Source organism: Sphaerodactylus townsendi, linkage group LG13 (assembly GCF_021028975.2).
Source record: "Sphaerodactylus townsendi isolate TG3544 linkage group LG13, MPM_Stown_v2.3, whole genome shotgun sequence".
Lineage (NCBI taxonomy): Eukaryota > Metazoa > Chordata > Lepidosauria > Squamata > Sphaerodactylidae > Sphaerodactylus > Sphaerodactylus townsendi.
Window position 1 is genome coordinate 43307531 of NC_059437.1, and position 19570 is coordinate 43327100.

The 19570-nt window shown below is 47.4% G+C and overlaps 1 protein-coding gene across 2 annotated transcripts in view; it reads right to left on the reverse strand.

Moving 5' to 3' along the window:
• DGCR2 (DiGeorge syndrome critical region gene 2) overlaps positions 1 to 19570 on the reverse strand; it is a 76813-nt gene that overhangs the window by 16587 nt on the left and 40656 nt on the right. The window contains exons 3-4 of one of the 2 annotated variants that reach the window (XM_048514108.1): positions 5389 to 5514; positions 3993 to 4203 (exon numbers count right to left, since the gene is read on the reverse strand). In XM_048514108.1, coding sequence (XP_048370065.1) covers positions 3993 to 4203; positions 5389 to 5514 — 337 coding nt within the window. Of the gene's footprint in view, positions 1 to 3992; positions 4213 to 5388; positions 5515 to 19570 lie in introns of both variants that reach the window. The other variant, XM_048514107.1, reaches the window with a different exon arrangement.

Below are 19570 nucleotides of genomic sequence, written 5' to 3' on the forward strand. Positions count from 1 at the left end.
CGTGATGAATGATGGGTTCCGATTTGGTGGCAACAAGACAGAAGGGAGTTGCAGCAACAGTGTTCTACCAAACCTTAACAGCAGCTACTGGGGTCTCTATTGAGCAAGATCATCTGTGATGCCCCGGTTATTTTTTTGTAGGGAAATACTTCCAGGAGGGGAACTTTTACCATAAAGCAGGGATCCTGTAAGGTTCAAGTTAAAGAGGCTGGCATGAAAGCAAAAGACTGAGACCCGGAAGGTCCCCTCTTCTTATCCTCTTTATCAACTGCTCATATTATTGTACTCTCAGGTCCCCATCGAGAAAGTTTAGGAGCGAACCTTTATAATCTAGATACAGGGATTACAATTCCCATCAGCTCCTGCCAGCATGGCCAATTGGTAGGGGCTGATGGGAATTGTAGTCTATAACATCTGGAGTGCCAAAGGTTCGCCACCACTGCCATAGGCGATGCAGCACGGGGTGAATTTACGGTGGTGGGGACCCTGACCAAAAGGCTTCTCAGCAACATCCTAAATTCAACAGAATTATTTATTTTAATACTTATTTATTGGCAGCCAAAGTAGGCTGAAAAGCTGCATTGTCGATACAGCCATCAGAAAGTCAAGCAGCTGAATCAAACTACTGCTCAGAAAGTCCTCACTTCATAGAACCATAGAGCAGTGGCATTACTGCCTAGGAACAGGGGGTACCCTATGTCCCCAGGCGCCCCCCATTTGGTCACGTGGGGGAGCGCCAACATTTCAGGGTCGTTTTTTAAAAAAATTTAAAGTGTTTTTTCACGTTCCGGCCTGCAGGGGGCGCATTTTTAAAGCTAGCTGCACCAAAATTTCAGGGTACCATCCAGAGACTGCCCTGATGATACCACCCAAGTTTGGTGATGTTTGGTTCAGGGGCAGCAAAGTTATGGACCCCCAAAGAGGGTTCATTCATTGTTTTCAATGGGAGCTAACCTGAGATAGGGGCTTCATTCGAGGGACCACAACTTCATCCCCCCCGAACATACAACTTCACAAAACTTCATGGTATCATAAGAATAGTTAACAGATGATACTCCCCGAAAATTCCATGTCACCAGCCTTTTAAAAATACACCCTTTCTCTGTATACCTGTTGCCCAAGATTCTTTGTTTTGTAGTGACTTTGCTCACAATGTAGCCAATCTTCTGAGTGTGTAGGCAGGTTGCACATTTTTTGAAGATAGAGGCACCAGAAGCTCAGGGAAGCCCCAGGAGGGCCTCCTGGTAATAGCATCTTGTATTAGAGACTCCAGCTTTTGGGGGTTTGTTTCTATGGGCTCCCCCAAAGGCTTATTTTGTTTCCTCAGCCCCTGCACACATGAAATTGTGGGCTGAGTTCTCTCAGTACTCTCTCAACCCCCCCCCCCCACTCCAGAGGCAAAGGTTACTGCTTGGATGCTATTACTCAAGGCCTCTGGGAGTTGCCTCTGTGCTCTGGACATCTCTATCTTCAAAAATGTGCAGCTAGCGCTTACACACTCAGATTTCCTCAGAATCTTCAGGCTTTTCAGCATCTTTCTGTGGTGGGAAAAATTACTTTTCCTGCCATAGACTTCAATGGGGCTTTCTGTTATGCTCAGATGGCTCTTTCAGAGCTTTCAATAGGAGGCACTGTGGTAGGGATCTTGCTCTGGGTGTGGGCAAGGCCTCAGCTGCTGGGTGTGAGTCTCCCTGAAAGGAACCAACCAAATTTGCTAAAATGTGTGTGGAAGAGGAAAATGCTGTGGGCACCGAAGTTGAAGGTGAACCTGATGCCCGCTGGCATTCAGCCATCACAGGCAAACCTTTAGCAAAGTTGGCTGGTTCCTTTCTGTGAGACTCCAAGACCAGCAGCCCTGCAGGAGCCAAGTGCCCCCGCCTTGTTAATTCACCACCACAGTGCCTCCTGTTGAAACCTCTACCACAGCGCCAGCTGGGCATAACAGAAAGCCCCAGTGAAGTCTATGGTGGGAAAATAATTTTTCCCACCACAGAACTTGCTGAAAAGCCTGGCAGATTCTGGGGAATTTCTGAGTAAGCAGTGACCACACATTTTTGAAGATAGAGGCGCCAGACTTTCAAGGTGGCTCCAAGAGGTCTTGAGTAATAGCATCCAAGCTTGGTGAGCTTTGCTTTTGGGGGTGGGTGGGGGGGATGAGAAGTTCTGAGAGAACTCAGCCGGCAGGCTTCATGTGCAGGAGCAGGGAAACAAAATAAGCCTTTTGGGGGCCCATAAAATTAAACCCCCAAAAGCAAAGGTCTCTAAGCCTGGATGCTATTACCAGGAGGCCCTCCTGGAGCCTCCTTGAAACTCTGGTGCCTCTATCTTCAAAAATGTGCAGCCTGCCTACACACTCAGAAATTCCCCATTGGCTACAGTGGAGCAAAGTCACTGCAAAACAAAGAATCTTGGGCAAATGTCTTGGGGTGCCTGGAAGGGGTGTATTTTTAAAGCTAGTGACACCAAATTTTCAGGGTATCATCTGTTAACTATTCTTATGATGCCACCCAAGTTTTGTGATGTTAGGTTCAGGAGGACCAAAGTTATGGTCCCTCAAATGGGTAACCCTCATCTCAGGTTAGCTCCCATTGAAAACAATGGGGATGGGGGCATTCCATTTGGGCATCCATAACTTTGCTGCCCCGAACCAAACATCACCAAACTTGGGTGGTATCATCAGGGCAGTCTCTGGATGATGCCCTGAAATCATGGTGCTGCTAGCTTTAAAAATGCACTCCCTGCAGTCCGAAAAAACACCAGAAATACCCCCCTAAAAGCTTAAATACCTTGCATTCGCATTTGTTCATATTTGGGCAGGACATAATTGGACATTTCTAAAGCGACTGTGCCCACTGCCCAGATTCTAATGAATCTGCTATTTGTCCCATCTGAATCTCCAAACCCCAAAAAAGTGAGGCCAGTTTCAGGTAGGGGAGAATCCATCTCAAACAGCATCACTTTCCATTTCATTTTAACCTGGGACCCCAGATTCTCCCCTAAGGTAGATTTAAAAGAAGAATCTGAGCTCCCCTAGTTTAAACAATTCATTGAAAGTGATGCTGTTTGAGTGGATCCCACTGGAGGTGTTTTGTGAGAGATGATGCTGACATTTGTTTGGTAAATGTTTTTCTGGGGGTGATTTGTGAGAGATTTACATGCTTCATACCCACTTGCACTGGCTTGGAGTTGTTTCTCAGCCTAACAACCTACCTCATAGGGTTGTTGTGATTAGGAAATTAGGAAAAGAGTTGGTGGGGAGGGAGCCATGAATGTTTTGATGGGAGTGGGAGGTGTTTTGTGAGCTGGTACAAAAAATCATTGTTTGGCCATGGTGGGGGAGGGTGGCCGCCCATACGCCGGGCCGGGGGGGGGGGGGGGGGCCAAACTCAGGTTTTGTCCCCGGGCGCCAGTTTGCCTAGGTACGCCCCTGCCATAGAGTTGGAAGAGACCCCAAGGGCCATCAAGTCCAACCCCCTGCAATGCAGGAACACACAATCAAAGCACTCCTGACAGATGGCCATCCAGCCTCTCTCTTTAAAAACCTCCAAAGAAGGAGACTCCCCCACACTCTGAGGTAGTGCATTCCACGGTCGAACAGCCCTTACCATCAGGAGGTTTTTTTCCTGATGTTTAGGTGGAATCTCTTTTTCTCCACCTTGAACCCATTACTCCTGGTCCAAGTCTCTGGAGCTGCAGAAAACAAGCTTGTTCCCTCACCAACATGACATCCCTTCAAATATCTAAACATGGCTATCATGTCACCTCTTAACCTTCTCTTCACCAAACTAAGCATACCCAGCTCCCTAAGTTTCTCCTCGTAGGCCATGGATTCCAGACCTTTTACCATTTTGGTTGTCCTCCTCTGGATCAGTTCCAGCTTATCAATATCCATCTTGAACTGCGGTGTCCAGAACTGTGCACAGTATTCCAGGTGAGGTCTAACCAATGCAGAATTCCTTAAGATAATTATTCCCCGCTCTGGGCACGCTCACCTCCGTTGGTCCTTCCTCCCAAAGGCCTTCTCTTCCGAGTCCCACTCTTGCTGCAAGATGAACTTGAGCTCCAGGTCCGTGGTGAAGGTGGCCAGAGAGCCGTTCACCCTCTGGCACGTCTGCACGGCATCCCAGTAGTTCTCCCCATTCAAGTACACTCGGTAGCAGCTGGCGGTGCCGTCGTAGTGATGCCATCCTGACGGGCATTTCCCTAGGAAACATGAAGAAGAGAAGGGAAACAGTTCCCCCCAAGTCAGGATCTCAACCTGAGCATCGTGTTTTTAGCAGCTCAAGAAAGCTGTTGTTATAATGGAGGCCCAACTCTGTACCAGTTCAGACTGAAAGTCGAGGACTGAATAATCCTTGCATTTTAAAAAAACCTCATTGCTGGAGGTGGGAGTAGGTAGATGAGAGCCCTGTTCCAGGCCATGCACTGGACACAGTGTGTAACACACTTCTCTCTGTGATACACCGCTGAAGATGCCAGCTACAGATGCAGGTGAAACATTAGGAACAAGATCTACCAGACCACGGCCACGCAGCCCAAAAAGCCCACAGCAACCAGTTGAATCCGGCCGTGAAAGCCTTCGACAAAAATAAGAATGTTTACTGCACATGTCAGAAGTCAAATGTTTAGCTGTCTGTGAAGGATATCTTGAATCCCCTTAGTTAAATTTAGCAGAAATTTCAACAGAGCTTAAAAGGCAGCGGAAATAATTTAGTGAGTCACTCATTGAATGTGGTTTGTATGCTGAAGTACTTCTAGAACTCTTTGCTGGACTGACATAGTGAACTTGGTGCTGACACCTTGCTAGCTATGCAGAGAAGTGGCAGACTCACTAGTTAAAGATAAAGTTAAATGTTTGTTAGGGAACTACGTTTCAGATAGGAAAACTGAGAGACAGGGACAGTCTGTCTTGCTAGCTGAGGAAGAACTGAGAAGAGACTTCCAAGAAGAAGGGAGAAATTAGACCAATCCAAATCAGCACTGGGGGGAAAGGTGGCTGCATCAGCGGCTAGCTCAGATTGGCATGGGGGGGTTGGCTTGCCAGCACAGATCAGGAGTGGGGGGCGGGTGCCTAGACTGGCAAGCCTGCAGCAGGTTCGCTGGGTCACATCGGGAGAAGAGTGGGGTGGATGCCTGGACTGGCAAGTCCACAGAGGGCTTACCTGGCCAGATTGCAAGCGGAGCATGGATGGGTGTCTGAACTGGTCCACCCACAGCAGGCTCACCAGGTCACATCAGGAGCGGGGGGGGGGGGGGGCCTCAGCTGGCTCATGGGCCTGATGAACCCTCTTAAAGGGTCGGATCTAATCCGTGGGCCACATGTTTGAAACCTTTGTGCAAAAATTGTTACTTCCAGCCCTGGACTCTGCTTCAAAGTCTGCAACTTACTGCTAAACCGAACCGGCTGTGCCACGTTGACAGTGTGAAAGCGGGTTGTGTCCCCTCCTCTTCCACGATTATGCCTGGAGTCCACGTTCTCCTTCCCATGATAATTTCGTTGGTCCCCGGTAAAATCTGGATGAAAAAAAAAGACAAATTTAGAAGTTGCAGGAAAGTGACATTTTTTCTTTTAAATCAACTACACTCAGAGAACCTCTTCAAGAATCCTTCTGGATGTTCAAACGCAATTTGAAACTGACCACGTTCTAAAGCTACAGAGAACAACACGGAACGTTTCCAGGAGGAAAAGTACAGTGATTAAAGATTCTTGCAAATAAAGATCTCTCTGTTTGGGCAGAGATTTCTGTTTATTTTATTAATGAATGCCTAGCACAGCTATACTCAAGGACCTTCAAGGGCTTAAAAGTCAGAACTCACAGATCCAATCCACTAGTAGTTTCTTCTGGCACAAGGAACCTTCCTCTGATGCAAGAGACTCTTCTGCTTAGAATGTAACCCATGATGAAGAGTACTCACTGGAGTACTGCAGTCCCTTAGAAGCCCATTAAAGGCGTTTGAAGAACCAACAACTGAGGTTCTGTTACAACACATCGATTACATCTTCACAGTACAACTCACGCAACTGCATTATAAACTATGCCAGACTTCTTGAGTAAATGGATGGAATTCCACTAGCTTGCATCACACAGTTCAGCTGAATTCTGAACACAGCGTATTATTTATTTATTTATTTATTTATTTATTGAATTGTTATCCTGCCCATCCCCGAAGGGATCTGGGCGGCAATACAGAAGCATAAAACTCCAATTAAAACAGCAATAAAATCCCAAATAGTATTAAAAAACCACCAACATAAGTATAGAAACAACTTAAAATAAACAAGACGGCAGCTTAAATGCTACTGGAGCACACCAGATGTATTTTGCATCTGAGCAGCACATACATTCACTTTTGTCAGAAAACCAGGTCCACCATTAATCACTACATTCACATCAAGCATAAACCCAGCAAACCCCGGTCATTCTAAGACTAGATAGGATTCTCGACATAGAGGACTCTCCAGGTATGCAAAAACTGACTTGTAAAAATATCAAAAGAAGCACTAATCCCCCTCAGAAATCCTCAAGCAAATCCAAGGAGTTACAATACAAATCAAACAGTCAGAGTAAAATACAAGAGAACTGAGAAAAGTTCAAAGTACAAGAAAGGAGATTTCTACTCAAATTAAGCGGTCTGAGCAAAACACGAACGAGGAATTGAAGCAAGAGCTGCAGAAAGAAGTACAAAACTTCAAAGAGATTTTCAAAAGAGATTTTCTGATGTCAAGAAGAGCATGAAAATACTCAGGAAATGGTGAACATTAAAGAGAAATAATGGGAAACGGATTTATTTCCCAAAAAGCAAGATAAACTTCTGTGGAAAGCAGAGGAAAGAATTGAAGTGCTAGGAAGTTCAATGAAGAAGCAGTAATTAACAATTCAGAGGAAATTCTGAACCATTTGGAAAATCTGATCTTGAAGGAGATTTCCATAAATTGATACAATTCTACCTAATAATGAATGAAGACTTCCCAGATATTGAGCAAATTTATCAAATTATCTCACGATCTGCATATAGGAAGCAACTTCCAAGAGATATTCTGGTGAAGTTTTCACCCAGGAAAACAAGAGACTCGATTTTGAGAAAAAGCAGAGAAGAATCTCTAGTGGTTGACAAGACTGAGGTGAAAATACAGAATTTCAAAACCTTCCATGCATGTTACTGAGAAAAAGAAGTGAATTTAATTTTCTGAGACAGATCTGGGTAAGGGAAGAAATAAAATACCACTGGAGAATTCCATTTGCATTTTTTACCCTCTGGCAAAAAAAAAATCACCCACCCTGATTCAGGCTAGACAATTAGCGGACAACTCACAGGGGAGAAAACACCAGAAGAATCCACAAGTCAAGATAATTCAAAGAACTCACCTAAAGCTTAAAAAGAGAATAAACCTAAACCCCTACAAGAAGAAGATAAACTGGATCAAACAAATAAAATGAAGATTATTTTGGTCAATGTTAATAGATTAAATTCCCCGTCCAAAAGAACAAAAAATTGTAATTGATTATACCAGTGTTTCCCAACCTTTTTGACGTTGCAGTACCCTTGACCTCGCTCTTCATATCTCAGGGTACCCTTGAGGTTCGTTTGCTTTTTTTTTTTGCATTGTTTAGGGTTTTTTTTCCATTTTTGGCAAGCAGGGGGAGAGGAGGGAAAGCAGCGTTGACAGCTGCGTTGTTTGTTTGCCTAAATTCGGCATGGATTGGGGGGATTTAAATGGAGAGTTCCCTTTAAATCAACTCTCCCAATCCACGCCGAATTTAGGCAAGTAAAACAATGCTGTTTTTCAGTGTTGTTTAAAGGGAGCCCATGAGGCTTCCAACCACCCCCTTCAAAATTTGATTGGGGGGGGGGGGCAGGCGGTAGCATTGTCATGGAACCCAGGGTACCACGGAACCCTGGTTGGGAATCATTGGATTATACAAACAAAAAGCAGATGTCATATGTATTCAAGAAACAAATATAAAAGCAAAACTTGAACATATATTGAACAACAAGAAATCAGGCAAAGAATATGTGGCTTAAAGTTATACAAAAAAGAGAAGGGTGATTATATATTTTAAAAAATCAGCAGACAAGTGTTCTTGAAGAAGTCAAAGACACAGATGGAAGATATATTTTATTGCAAATTAAGCAAGATTTGCACAATGGGAAATATACATGCTCCAAACAACTCCAGAGAGAAACTTTTAAAAAGAAAAGTAGATGGCTAGGTCATTCAGCGATTAAAGGGGGAGCAAGCTTCATAAACTCTAGCACCAGTACTAACTTTCTTAAATTACTGTGCAGGAAGATTAGACTGCACGATATCTACACAAGCAAAAAAAAAACAGAACTGAATTTCTAAAGTATGCAGTGTGAAGTGTGCACCATAAAGACATAACATGGATACAGCATAGAACCACTAGTGACTTATTACTTCTTCCAGGTCAAAAACTGGCAAAAACGGAATATGTTTTTCAAAAAGTTATTCAAAACCTTTCACATTTAATAAGCATGCTCTGGTCTAGGAAAAAAGGGAAACGCATTAAGGAAGTTGGTGATTCCAATACTGAGTAGCATATACAGACGTGTCCCGTTGAAAACTGTAGCTCATCGCTCTCATTTCCAGAGGTAACATTCCAGAGAGTTCATAAGAGGGTCAGTAGTGTGACCCGTGGCCTACAAGCATTTGTCAGGGCTTACAACAGATCGCATTCACTTGGCGCCCAGCCAGCTCCCACAGCCCTCTGTCCCTGCCAGCAGGGAAGATGGCGGTACTGTACTTACTCAAACTCAAGACTCCTAAATCGTGTTTTTTTTTCAATTCTTTCAGTACTATCAATAATCAACGCAGATCCATCTTATGCATTCGTATACTATTATTCTTTTTTAATTGTGCTCTTCTTTTTCCATCCTTCATTAGGTTATTATGTTTTGCAAAATAAATGTTAATATTTTTAAATGCAAGACTACGATGATGATGATGAGGAGGAGGAGGAGGAGGAGGAGGAGGAGGAGGAGGAGGAGGAGGAGGAGGAGACTCTCCTACTCAGGTGGAGGACTGGGGAATCAAACACAGTTCTCCAGATTAGAATCCACCTGCACTGCACCACGCTGGCTACACTGTAAAAGAGAGGACCTTCTTAAATTCACACCCCAGTTACAGTTATGTGCATTAATAAACATTTCATGTAGAACATGGGTAGTATTATTACATTCAGGATCACATTGCTTTTGAGTAAATACAGTAATAGAGCTGTCAGAAAAATGTGAAAACGGCAAGAACGCAGGTCACGTGGGCAGGTGGACACTTGCAGGAGTGCACAACAACTGGTTTCTCTATAGGAAAATAAGCCTCTCTCCCCTCCAAGTGCACGGAGATTACCCTGACGGGCATGTTCAACATGGAGAGAATGCTCCAACATGAACCTTCTTAACCAAACAGGGAAATCTAATATTAGAAGCTAGTGACCGCTTGCACATTTCCGAATCAAATGCAATCAGCATCTCTATTTCATGATCTTGGCAGATGTTCAAACACAGCTGATGGTTTCACAGTACTAATTCTACAACTGTCTCGTTTAAAAGATGATGCCCTTGTATTTGAACGGGGATATTTCTTAGCAGGAACTGGATTGGGGTAAAAGCCCTGCAGGATTTCTGTCCTCCAGGCTGACCTCCCCATGGCTTCCCAGGGAACAAGCAAGGACTAGGCCTTGATGCATTGCCTTTCTTGGTACTCCTATTTTAAAGAAGAGACCGTGGTTCTACAGGCACCATACAGGGCCCTGATCTACAGACACTAAACAGGAGCAGGACAGAACTTTCAAGGATAACTTTTAGAAGGCACTGTTGCACTTCACTAACCCGTGCAACTAGTTGCTTATACCAGTAGACCACTTACAAAACCAGTATAATGCTAAAGGCAGAATTCGGGGAGGGGGGGTCTATAGAAGCTACTCCAGTGAATCAAGAAATCCCAAGATTTTTTTTCCAGCTGCTGCCATCTTCCCTGTAGCCCCCCTTCAAATATTTATTTATATTAAAAATTGGAGGGGGGATGTCAGAATTGCCTTTCAGCACATTAGATCTGTGTCCATTCTTCCACAGGAGCTCCCTGGCGGCCAATGCATAGGCACAGACACCCAAAAACGTGATCATGTGCAACTCTGATTTAGAAGCAGAACATTTAAGAACATAAGAACATAAGAACATAAGAACAAGCCAGCTGGATCAGACCAAAGTCCATCTAGTCCAGCTCTCTGCTACTCGCAGTGGCCCACCAGGTGCCTTTGGGAGCTCACCATTGTGGGATGCCGTGAACGCAATGGCCTTCTGCGGCTGTTGCTCCCGATCACCTGGTCTGCTAAGGCATTTGCAATCTCAGATCAAAGAGGATCAAGATTGGTAGCCATAGATCGACTTCTCCTCCATAAATCTGTCCAAGCCCCTTTTAAAGCTATCCAGGTTAGTGGCCATCACCACCTCCTGTGGCAGCATATTCCAAACACCAATCACACGCTATGAAGAAGTGTTTCCTTTCTATTAGTCCTTCTAATTCTTTCCCCAGCATTTTCAATGAATGCCCCCCTTGGTCTCTAGTATTGTGGAGAAAGAGAGAAAAATTTCTCTCGGGTCAACATTTTCTACCCCCCCATGCATAATTTTGTAGACTTCAATCATATCCCCCCCTCAGCTTCCTCACTCTCCAAACTAAAGAGTCCCAAACGCTGCAGCCTCTCCTCTCATAGGGAAGGTGCTCCAGTCCCTCAATCATCCTTGCTGCCCTTCTCTCCAATGCACTTTTTCTATCTCCTCAATATCCTTTTTGAGATGCGGCGACCAGAACTGGACACAGTACTCCAAGTACTGAGCCATCGGTCTCTCTCTCCAATTAAGGTTTTGTTTTTTTGTTTTTTTTTAAGTCTGAATGAATGCTTTGAGCTCAACAAGACTAACATTGTTTCAGGGATGATTCAGTGACCTACTTTTCCCTGGAGTCGCCAACTAAGTTAACTGGCCTAGACTAGGATAAGCGGCATAAGGATCTGCCTGCATCGTCCCCAACTTGGGAATAAACAGGAGCCTTCGAGGTGGCTCACAAATCAATTAGTTAGCCAACTCAACTGGTTTTGGAGAGGTCAATCTAGTACCGTGGTGGCAAACCTTTGGAACTCCAGATGTTATGGACTACAATTCCCATCAGCCCCTGCCAGCGTGGTCAATTGGCCATGCTGGCAGGGGCTGATGGGAATTGTAGTCCATAACATCTGGAGTGCCAAAGGTTTGCCATCACTGATCTAGTATATGACCAGGATCCAGAAGGGTCCATTGAATACTTACTGTGAAGGGCCTTTCTACTGGACGGCAGGGGGATATCTTGATAGGGTGTCTTCTTCACCAATTGCAAGGAGGCAGGAACTAATTAATGAAGTAACGCCTTCTTCCTGTGAGGTCACGACTCCTTCTAGCCTCAGTATCCATTTTTGGCCAAGCAGTCACATGACAGGGACCCACAGGGAAGACATAACAAGAACATCGAACAGATCAACAATAAACTAACAGTTGCTCCCCGGTAACCTGACCTAAACTAGAGCATTAACATTAACATTGGGGACTGATAGCCCCCCAGGGAGGGCCAAGATATCCCCCTGCCGTCCAGTAGAAAGGCCCTTCACAGTAAGTATTCAATGGACCCTTCTACTGGAGGCGGGGGATATCTTGATAGGGACCTCCCCGAAAGCAGTGTCCCCAAAAACTAGGGTGGGAAGCATCAGTCCCCAATGATGTTCTCCATCGTTCCTCTTCCTCCGAAGGCTACTTCGAGGCGGCCATGGAGTTCCAGCTCTTGTAATGTCTTACTTAATCCATCAGATTGGATCGCACCAGGTGGCATGGTTTCTGGCAGATCTCCTCCACTGTCGCCACTGAAAGGTCGCTATAGCCGCCAGCCCTAATGTAAAGCTGGCTGTAAACCCCTGACTGGAATGGGTAGTGATTGTGCTTTGTACTCTGGCCTCAATAATCGTAGAAGTCCTTGAGCTGGTGCTGATGGTTGCTTTCGGACATAGGTAAGCCCACGCTTGGGGAGGGTTTACATTGGATGAACAGCTCCGCTTTCCTAAGGGGCTCTGATCTGATCAGAAAGGCTTTGGAGTGCCCGCCAAGCATACATCCAGGGTGTGCCAGGAGCTTCTCCTTGGGATGGTTTGGCTTCTAGGCAGAAATGACGGGACTGGATATTTCCTGTTTTAAAATGAAATGTCGAATGAATTTTTTGGGCTGGAACGCCGGGTCCAGTCTAAGGGTCACCCTGTCTGGAGTGGAAAATACAGAATTTTCTGTTGGACGGCTACTGTGAGCTTGGCAGTTCCGATACATGCCGCTGCCTGGCTGATACGTGATGGCCAGTAGGAACAGAGGCTTTTCATTCTCACCCAGCGCAGCGGTATCGATTGAATGGGTTCGGAAGGTGGCTTCAAGCTTAGCGCGTACCTCAAGACTGCATGTGTAATCGCCAGGTGGGGAACCTGTGAATTACCGGAGGTTGCTTGAGAGTCACTCCTCTAAGGAACCGGGCCTCTCACGCCAGGGTGTTTGGCAAATGGTAAGCGTTGCCTCTTGATAGGCGCCAAGCACACCGGTGGGGAAAGTGCTGCCAGTTGCCGCCTCAACGTAGCGCTTCTCAGGCTCCATAGATCAAATCCTTTCTGTAGTGGAACTCTTAAAAATGTCTCTTTGATTGCCGGGTTTCTCCGGGTCTATAGTCTCTGACTTCGCCCAGCGTGGGCTTAAGGTTCTCTCAATTTCGAGGCATTGTAAATGTTAATAGTGGATTTCTTCCGTGCACCCATGATGAAGTGTTGGTGCACCTTCGGAGTAGCCTTTTTGCACTAGTCTTTTCCTTCACATGCCACGGCAGGTCAAGCATAGCCACACGCTTGGATCGGGGTGAAATAGCTGGATCTTGTATTAGCAAGTCTGGGGGGCTGTTGGTAGTGTCAGGAGGCTTGGTCCGCTGGCTAGCCCCTGGATGGTGGAGAGAGTAAAAACCATGGTGGTTCTCGCGGGCCATCTTGGTGCCACCAGGATGACTGTTGCCTGCTCCAAGAGATGAGGATCTTCCTCAGGAGGCGGGATTAATGGGAATGGTGGGAATGCGTGATAGCAGGCCCGGCGCCACTTCACCGGCCATTGCATCTGTTTCCTCCGCCATCGGGTTGGAAGAACCTCGGTAGAAGAACCTGGCTGTCTGGGCATTGTCCGGGCGAGGCTAGGGAGGTCCACTTCTGGAGTTCCGAAGGTTTTGCAGATCAGGACGGAATACTCGCGGGTTCAGCTGCCATTCCTCCTTCTTGTATCTGCTGTCTGCTCAACCAGTCTGTTTGGTTGTTTAGCTTTCCCTTGATATAGTTATGCCTCCAGCTTACAGCAGGTTTTTCTCCTTCCAGGACAAGATCTTTTTCCACTTCTTGATGCGCAAACCTCGGGGATCTTGGAGCCCCCTGGTTGTTGATATACATTTTGGCCGGGCCACGCTTGTCGGTCCTGATAATCACGTGTTGTTGTTGTAGATCTTTTGAAGTAGTCTTAACGGCCAGAGCTATGGCTCTGGTTTCCAGTATGTTGGGATGGCGTAGTTTGGTCTCTTTTCTCCTCCCATCTTCCTTTTGTAATCGTGATTTTTGGCCGAGGGTGGCTCCCCATCCCTGCAGGCTGGCATCTGTGAAGACCTGGGGACGCCCTCGCGGTAGGTAGCGCTTTGCCCTTCTGTGGTGGTTCCTCTCTTGGATTAGCCACCAACGGAGACTGTGTTAAGCGGGACTGGAGTTCGGGATGATGGATATTTTTTTGTCCTGCTTTTGGATTTCATGGGTCCCATTGAAATTTAAGTGCTAAGAGGTGTTGCAGTGGCTCTGGCGTGGAATCGGGCTCCACTGGTTCAGGGTCCATCACTGATATGAAAAGTCCCAGGAGGCTGGCTTTCGCCTTGAGTAGCTTAATGGTTGCCTGGCGGTTAACAGGGCTGGAGGTTGTTTGCTGGATTCTTTTGATCTCTTTCTTCTGGAATGAACAGTGAGTCCTTTGTCATGGTCCAGGATGGCTCCCAGGTGCCTCGATCCTTCTTTTGGTCTCGATTGAGCTCTTTTTTCGAGGTTGACCATGAACCCGTAGTGCTTGCAGTGTGTTCTTGCACTCTGGTGACATCGACACGCTTCTCTTGTTGTTTGGAGCTGGACTCTGATTAACAGGTTGTCTAAGTAGGGATGGGTGTGGGATTCCTCCCTCTCAGACGCTAATTATCGGACCTAGAAGTTATCTTTCGAGAACGCTCTGGGGGCCATGGCCAGTCCAAATGGGAGCGCTTTGTATTGGAAGTGTTGCAGGCCCACCGCGAAATCTCAGGAACTTTTCGGGATGGGCTCTGGTGGACTCGGGATGTGCAAGTATGCTCTCCTCCTGTGAGGGTCTAGGGAGGTCAAGAATTGCTGAGCTGCAGGGCCGCAGATAGTAGTTCGGAGAGTTTCCATAATGGAAACCCTCGGCAATCTAACATTGATTTGTTGGATCAACTGTCCTTAGATTCAGCATTCGCTCTGCAGTCCCCATTTCTGCTTTGGGGACTGTAAAAAGTGTGAATAGAGTGTGCCTAAGAACCCTCTCCTGCAGTGGCACTGGCTCTATTGCCTGAATAATGTTTAAAAAAGGTGCTGCGATCCACTGCCTGGAGGGTTAGGAGAGCCTTGGCCGGCCGTGGCGCCAACGGGAGACGGTAATGAACTGTGGTTTTGGAAACTTTTGCTAATCCTCTATCACATAGCCTTCTTTGAACTACCCTCCCTGGCCCACCTTGCTCATATGGGGGCCCTGCCAGGGCTGGGATTCTTGAACCTGACAGACGCCCCCCGATTGGGGGGTCTTAGGTAGTCATTGTTTTTTTTGAAGTCTGGCTTGAATGGTTTTCCCTGTTTGTTATGTTGTTTTGGGAAGTTTTTGTTCCGAAAGGAGCTCTGTTGGTGTTGCTGCTGCTGCCAGCTTGGTTCTCTTTGGAGGTCTCTGAGTATCTGGGAGCACTCTGTTGGAGCCGTAAACGTGGTTCTAGGAGTTGGTGTTGTTTTTCTCTCCCTGTCTCTGCCAGATTTGGGCAGGCATTGCCTTCTTTTTTTGTCCTTCCTAAGCTCGCATTTCACTCAGTAAACCCGGTCTTAGATGTTTGCCAAATAAAGCCTCTCCCAAAATAGGAGTAGGTCAGCCACCACGCTTTTTGACCGAAAGCATCCGGGCTGCCAGGGCGGAGCCACGCCAAGCCGCCTCACTTGGCGATCAAGTGGTGGACGCTTCTATGGTCTCTGGCTGCTATAAGAGCCGATGGCATCCAGCTTGGCATCCGCTATAAAGGCAGAAGCCAGGGAGCACTCTCGCCTCCACTCCCTCTCTGGTGGCAGAGAGTTCATAGCAGGGATCCTTTCCAGGATCCTTCTTTGAGCCACGCCCCATGCTGGCTCTGGAGACCGTGGGAGGCCGGAGTGAGGGCCTTGGGGTAATGGCTGCGGCCATCCACTTGTGTGCCTTTCGGAGGGCTGTCTCCGACCTTCTATCTAGTGAATCTCTACTACTTCCCTCTCCTTCCCTTGGACCGGCACTCCTCAGGTCCCCCTGAGTGGAGAGCTGCTACCGTCTCATCTATGGCTGGTGCCTGTAACATTGTAGCTGGAATTGGGGAAGGACCATGGTATGTCTTTTGTAGGAAGGTGGGATGCGTTTCTTTTGTGCGCCTGGGCTGGTTTAAGCCATTCTCTTTCTAATGCGCCTCCCCACAAAGTACACATTCCTCGATCGGAAAAACTTTGCCCCCTTCCTGGTCTGGAGAGGAAGTAGTCTAGTTTGCCTCTTGGGAAGCCCCTTAATGGGCTTTGCTGGAACAATGCCGTCAGAGTCAGGGTCTGCTGGGGGGTCTCTCTGCCCCCTCCTGATCTTCTTGGTGGCAGGTCCTTCAATGCTGATATGGGACTCTCGGATCGGGGTAGTTGGAGGTCCTCTAATTTAAAGAGAATTTTTTGGGGACTGCTCTGTAGCCTCTATGGCCAAGCTTCCTCTAAGGCCAGAGAACTCTTTCCTCCCCTGTTCCTTTTCTTCTTCGCTTCTCGGAGGGAGTCTCCTCTTCCTCCTCCTCGGGAACTCAATGGGATCTCCTGTACTGGCGCCTTTCCCTCCGGCCACTTCTCTTTGGCTGGTCGTGGCTGCCGCTTTTACTGGGCTGCAGTGGCTGCTCTGTGCCGGGGTGGCGCTTCCCCCTCCCTGGCCTCCAGGGTCCTTGTCTATTTTGTTCGGCCAAAAAGCGCTACAACTCTTTCTGGGCGGTGCTAAGCTATGCCAGGTCAGCTGACTGCCGCTGCCGCTGCTGCTGGCTGGAGAATTGGGCCTGTGGGATCTCCGCAATTTCTCCTCCCCCCGGGGCCCCGCCTCTTGCCTTGTCAACGGTGGGTTGTTGCCTGGACTGGGGCTTCAGGTCTCTTCTTGGCCGGGGAGCACCTGGGACTCCGCTAATCCCGCATGGGGTAGGAGGGAACCGGTGTCGGAGTCCGCCAGCTAACGGGCTGCGCCCTCGGAAGGCCAAGCTCCCTCTAACTGTTGTGCAGGTCCGCTGCCGCTTTACTGGCTGGCGCTGGGGTCCCGCCCTTGCCGGGCTGCTTTCTTTTTCTTAACCGGAGGTCCTTCTTCTGCTGGAGCCTTCGTGGAAGGCTACATGGCGTTTTTGCCCTGCCTCGGGATGGTCCCCTCCGCAGCAGAACGGCCGAATCCCTCCCTGGGGGGTGTGAAGGAGCCGGGTCGACAATCTCATGGAAACCGCGGTGCGGGCGAGGATCGTAGGGAGCTTCGCCTCCTGGCGCTTTTAGGGCTGCTAATGTATCTAACCTAGTCACTACCTCTTTTCCCTAAACGCTTTACACACCTAAGCTGGGGAGGGGAGTGACACAAACACCAAGAAACAAGTACACACACAAACTCAACACAAGACTCCTAAGTGCTAGATCCTTAAGGAGCTAAGCACAAACGCATGCACTCCTTGCAGGCAGGAAAGAATACTGAGGCTAGAAGGAGTCGTGACCTCACAGGAAGAAGGCGTTACTTCGTTAATTAGTTCCTGCCTCCTTGCAATTGGTGAAGAAGACACCCTATCAAGATATCCCCCGCCTCCAGTAGAAGACCCAGGTTTGAATACATACTCTGCTCTGGAAGACTGCTAAGTGACCTGGGGCCAGCCATTCTCTCAGTCTAATCTACTTGACAAGGATGTTGTTGAGAGGGTAAGATGGAGGAGAGACAAATGATGGTGTAAGCTGCTTTGGGAGAAAACTGGGGCATAACAATTTACACAGGAGAACTTCTGAATACCGTATATACTCGTGTAACCATATATACTCGTGTATCAGTCGACCCGCATATAAGTCGAGGCACCTAATTTTACCACAAAAAACTGGGAAAACGTATTGACTCGCGTATAAGTCGAGGGTGAAAAATGCAGCAGCTACTGGTAAATTTCAAAAATAAAACTAGATACCAATAAAATTACATTAATTGAGGCATCAGTAGGTTAAATGTTTTTTAATATTTATTTCAAAGAAAAACAATAAACTAGCTCCGTAAGTGGAAAACAGGGTCAACAAGAACAATATGGTATCAACAATAACTTTAAAAGTACAAAAACCTTAGGTTTTTTGCAAGGAAGGGTTTTAAATAATGGATCTTACCATAAAAACTGGAATGAACATGCCTGTTCACTGTGACTCAAAACTACCCTGCTTTTTAAAAGAATAGCTCATTATTTTTAGTGTACATATTTTTTAAATTGCACATGGCAGGTGTCATTTTAGAAGGGACATTCACACAACCTGTCACAGGAGGAATGTTTATGTTAGCAGTACCAACATTACAGAGTATCTTTAGGAGACCCTCCTGATGATACCACCCAGGTTTGGTGAAGTTTGGTTCAAGGGGTCCAAAGTTATGGACCCTCAAAATGTAGCCCCATCTACTATTAGCTCCCATTGGAAACAATGGGAGATGGGGCACCCCCTTTGGGAGTCCATAACTTTGGACCCCCTGAACCAAACTTTACCAAACGTGACTGGTATCATCAGAAGCATCACCTGATGATATCCTGAAATTTTGGTGCCGCTAGCCTAAAAACTATGCCCCTGGCAGCTGACAAAGTAAAAACCCTAAAATATTTTAAAAATACAGCTGACTCGTGTGCAAGTTGAGGGGGGAAGAAGTTCTGAAATTCTTTTGAGCCAAGCTAGGAGTGCTCTAGCCACAGTGGCGGATGGGAGAAGTGCCTTCATGGACATGGCTAAGCACTCGTGTGCCCTTTTGAGGTGCACATCTGCCTTCCTGTCTTGAGGGTCTCTGATGGAGCCATCTCCATCCCTGGGAACTAAACTACCTGATTGGATGGCTGCGACAGGTGCATCAATTAGTGGAACCTGTAAGGATTGATGTACATACGTTGGGAGAGCGTAGAGTTTCTTAGCTAGAGGAGGGGGGGTTTTGCTAGATGTGGGGTTCTGCCACTCCTTCCTAATTCGCTTTTCGAAGGCTTCTGGGATGGGGAAGCAAGATTTGTCTGTTCCATCCTGTTGGAAGTAATCCTGATTTCCCTTGGGTCTGCCTTTGATAAGTTTGAGTTGTTGAGAATTAGGGACCTCCTCTGCCTCTGCAGAATCTTGGAGGTCCAGGGCAGAAATTGTTTTGGAGATCAGGAATGGAAGGTCTTCTAATTTGAAAAATCTGGGAGTTTGCTCACTAGGTTCAATCTGACTATCCTCTGTGTCAGAGAACTTTTCCTCTTCATCTATACACTCCGCCTCGCTGATGCCTGCTTCGCTCTCTGACTCTGCTTGTGAGGGCTGACTGGATCTGGCAGGGCAGTTAGGTTCGTGCACTGGAGTACCCTGCTGTTGGGACAGCTGCTGGATCAGAATATTTGCAAACTGCAGGGGGGAGATAGAACTCCAGGCATCTGGAATATCTGGAAGGTTGACCTGCCCTCCCTCCTGCAGGGAATTGGGGTTAGCTTGCCCAACCTCATCAGCCCTCTCTGTCACAGTTACTTGCCGTGATTCAGAAGTCAGCTGCACTTCGGTTTCGGTGTGCTTGCGCTTTTTGGTGGCTTTTCGTCCCTGGGTGGCATCAGGGGCCCCCACGCGTTTAGGGGCTTTGCCCTTATGCGTTTGGGGTAGGTGGTCCGCCGATTTAGAGTGCCCGGATTTGGGCAACTGACGGCTGGACTTAGCGGCGGCGCCTGCTGAGGGAGCGTTCCCGTCCTTCTCTGGCTGAGTGGAGGAAGCTCTGGCGGTAGACGCTCGAGTGGACTCTGCCGCTGTGCGAGAGTAAGTTTCCCTCTCAGGAGAGAAACGACCGTCCGCCATTACTGCCGCCCGTTAAACTGAGAGTGCCTCAGAAGCAACCCCTTGGGAAGCTTGAGTATCGCGGCAAAGGAGCTGCGCTCCAAAATGGCGCCCGTCTGAAGAGTCCCCGCACCGATGTTGCAAACGCGCCTCCCAGCGCGCCAAAAAACGGCTGG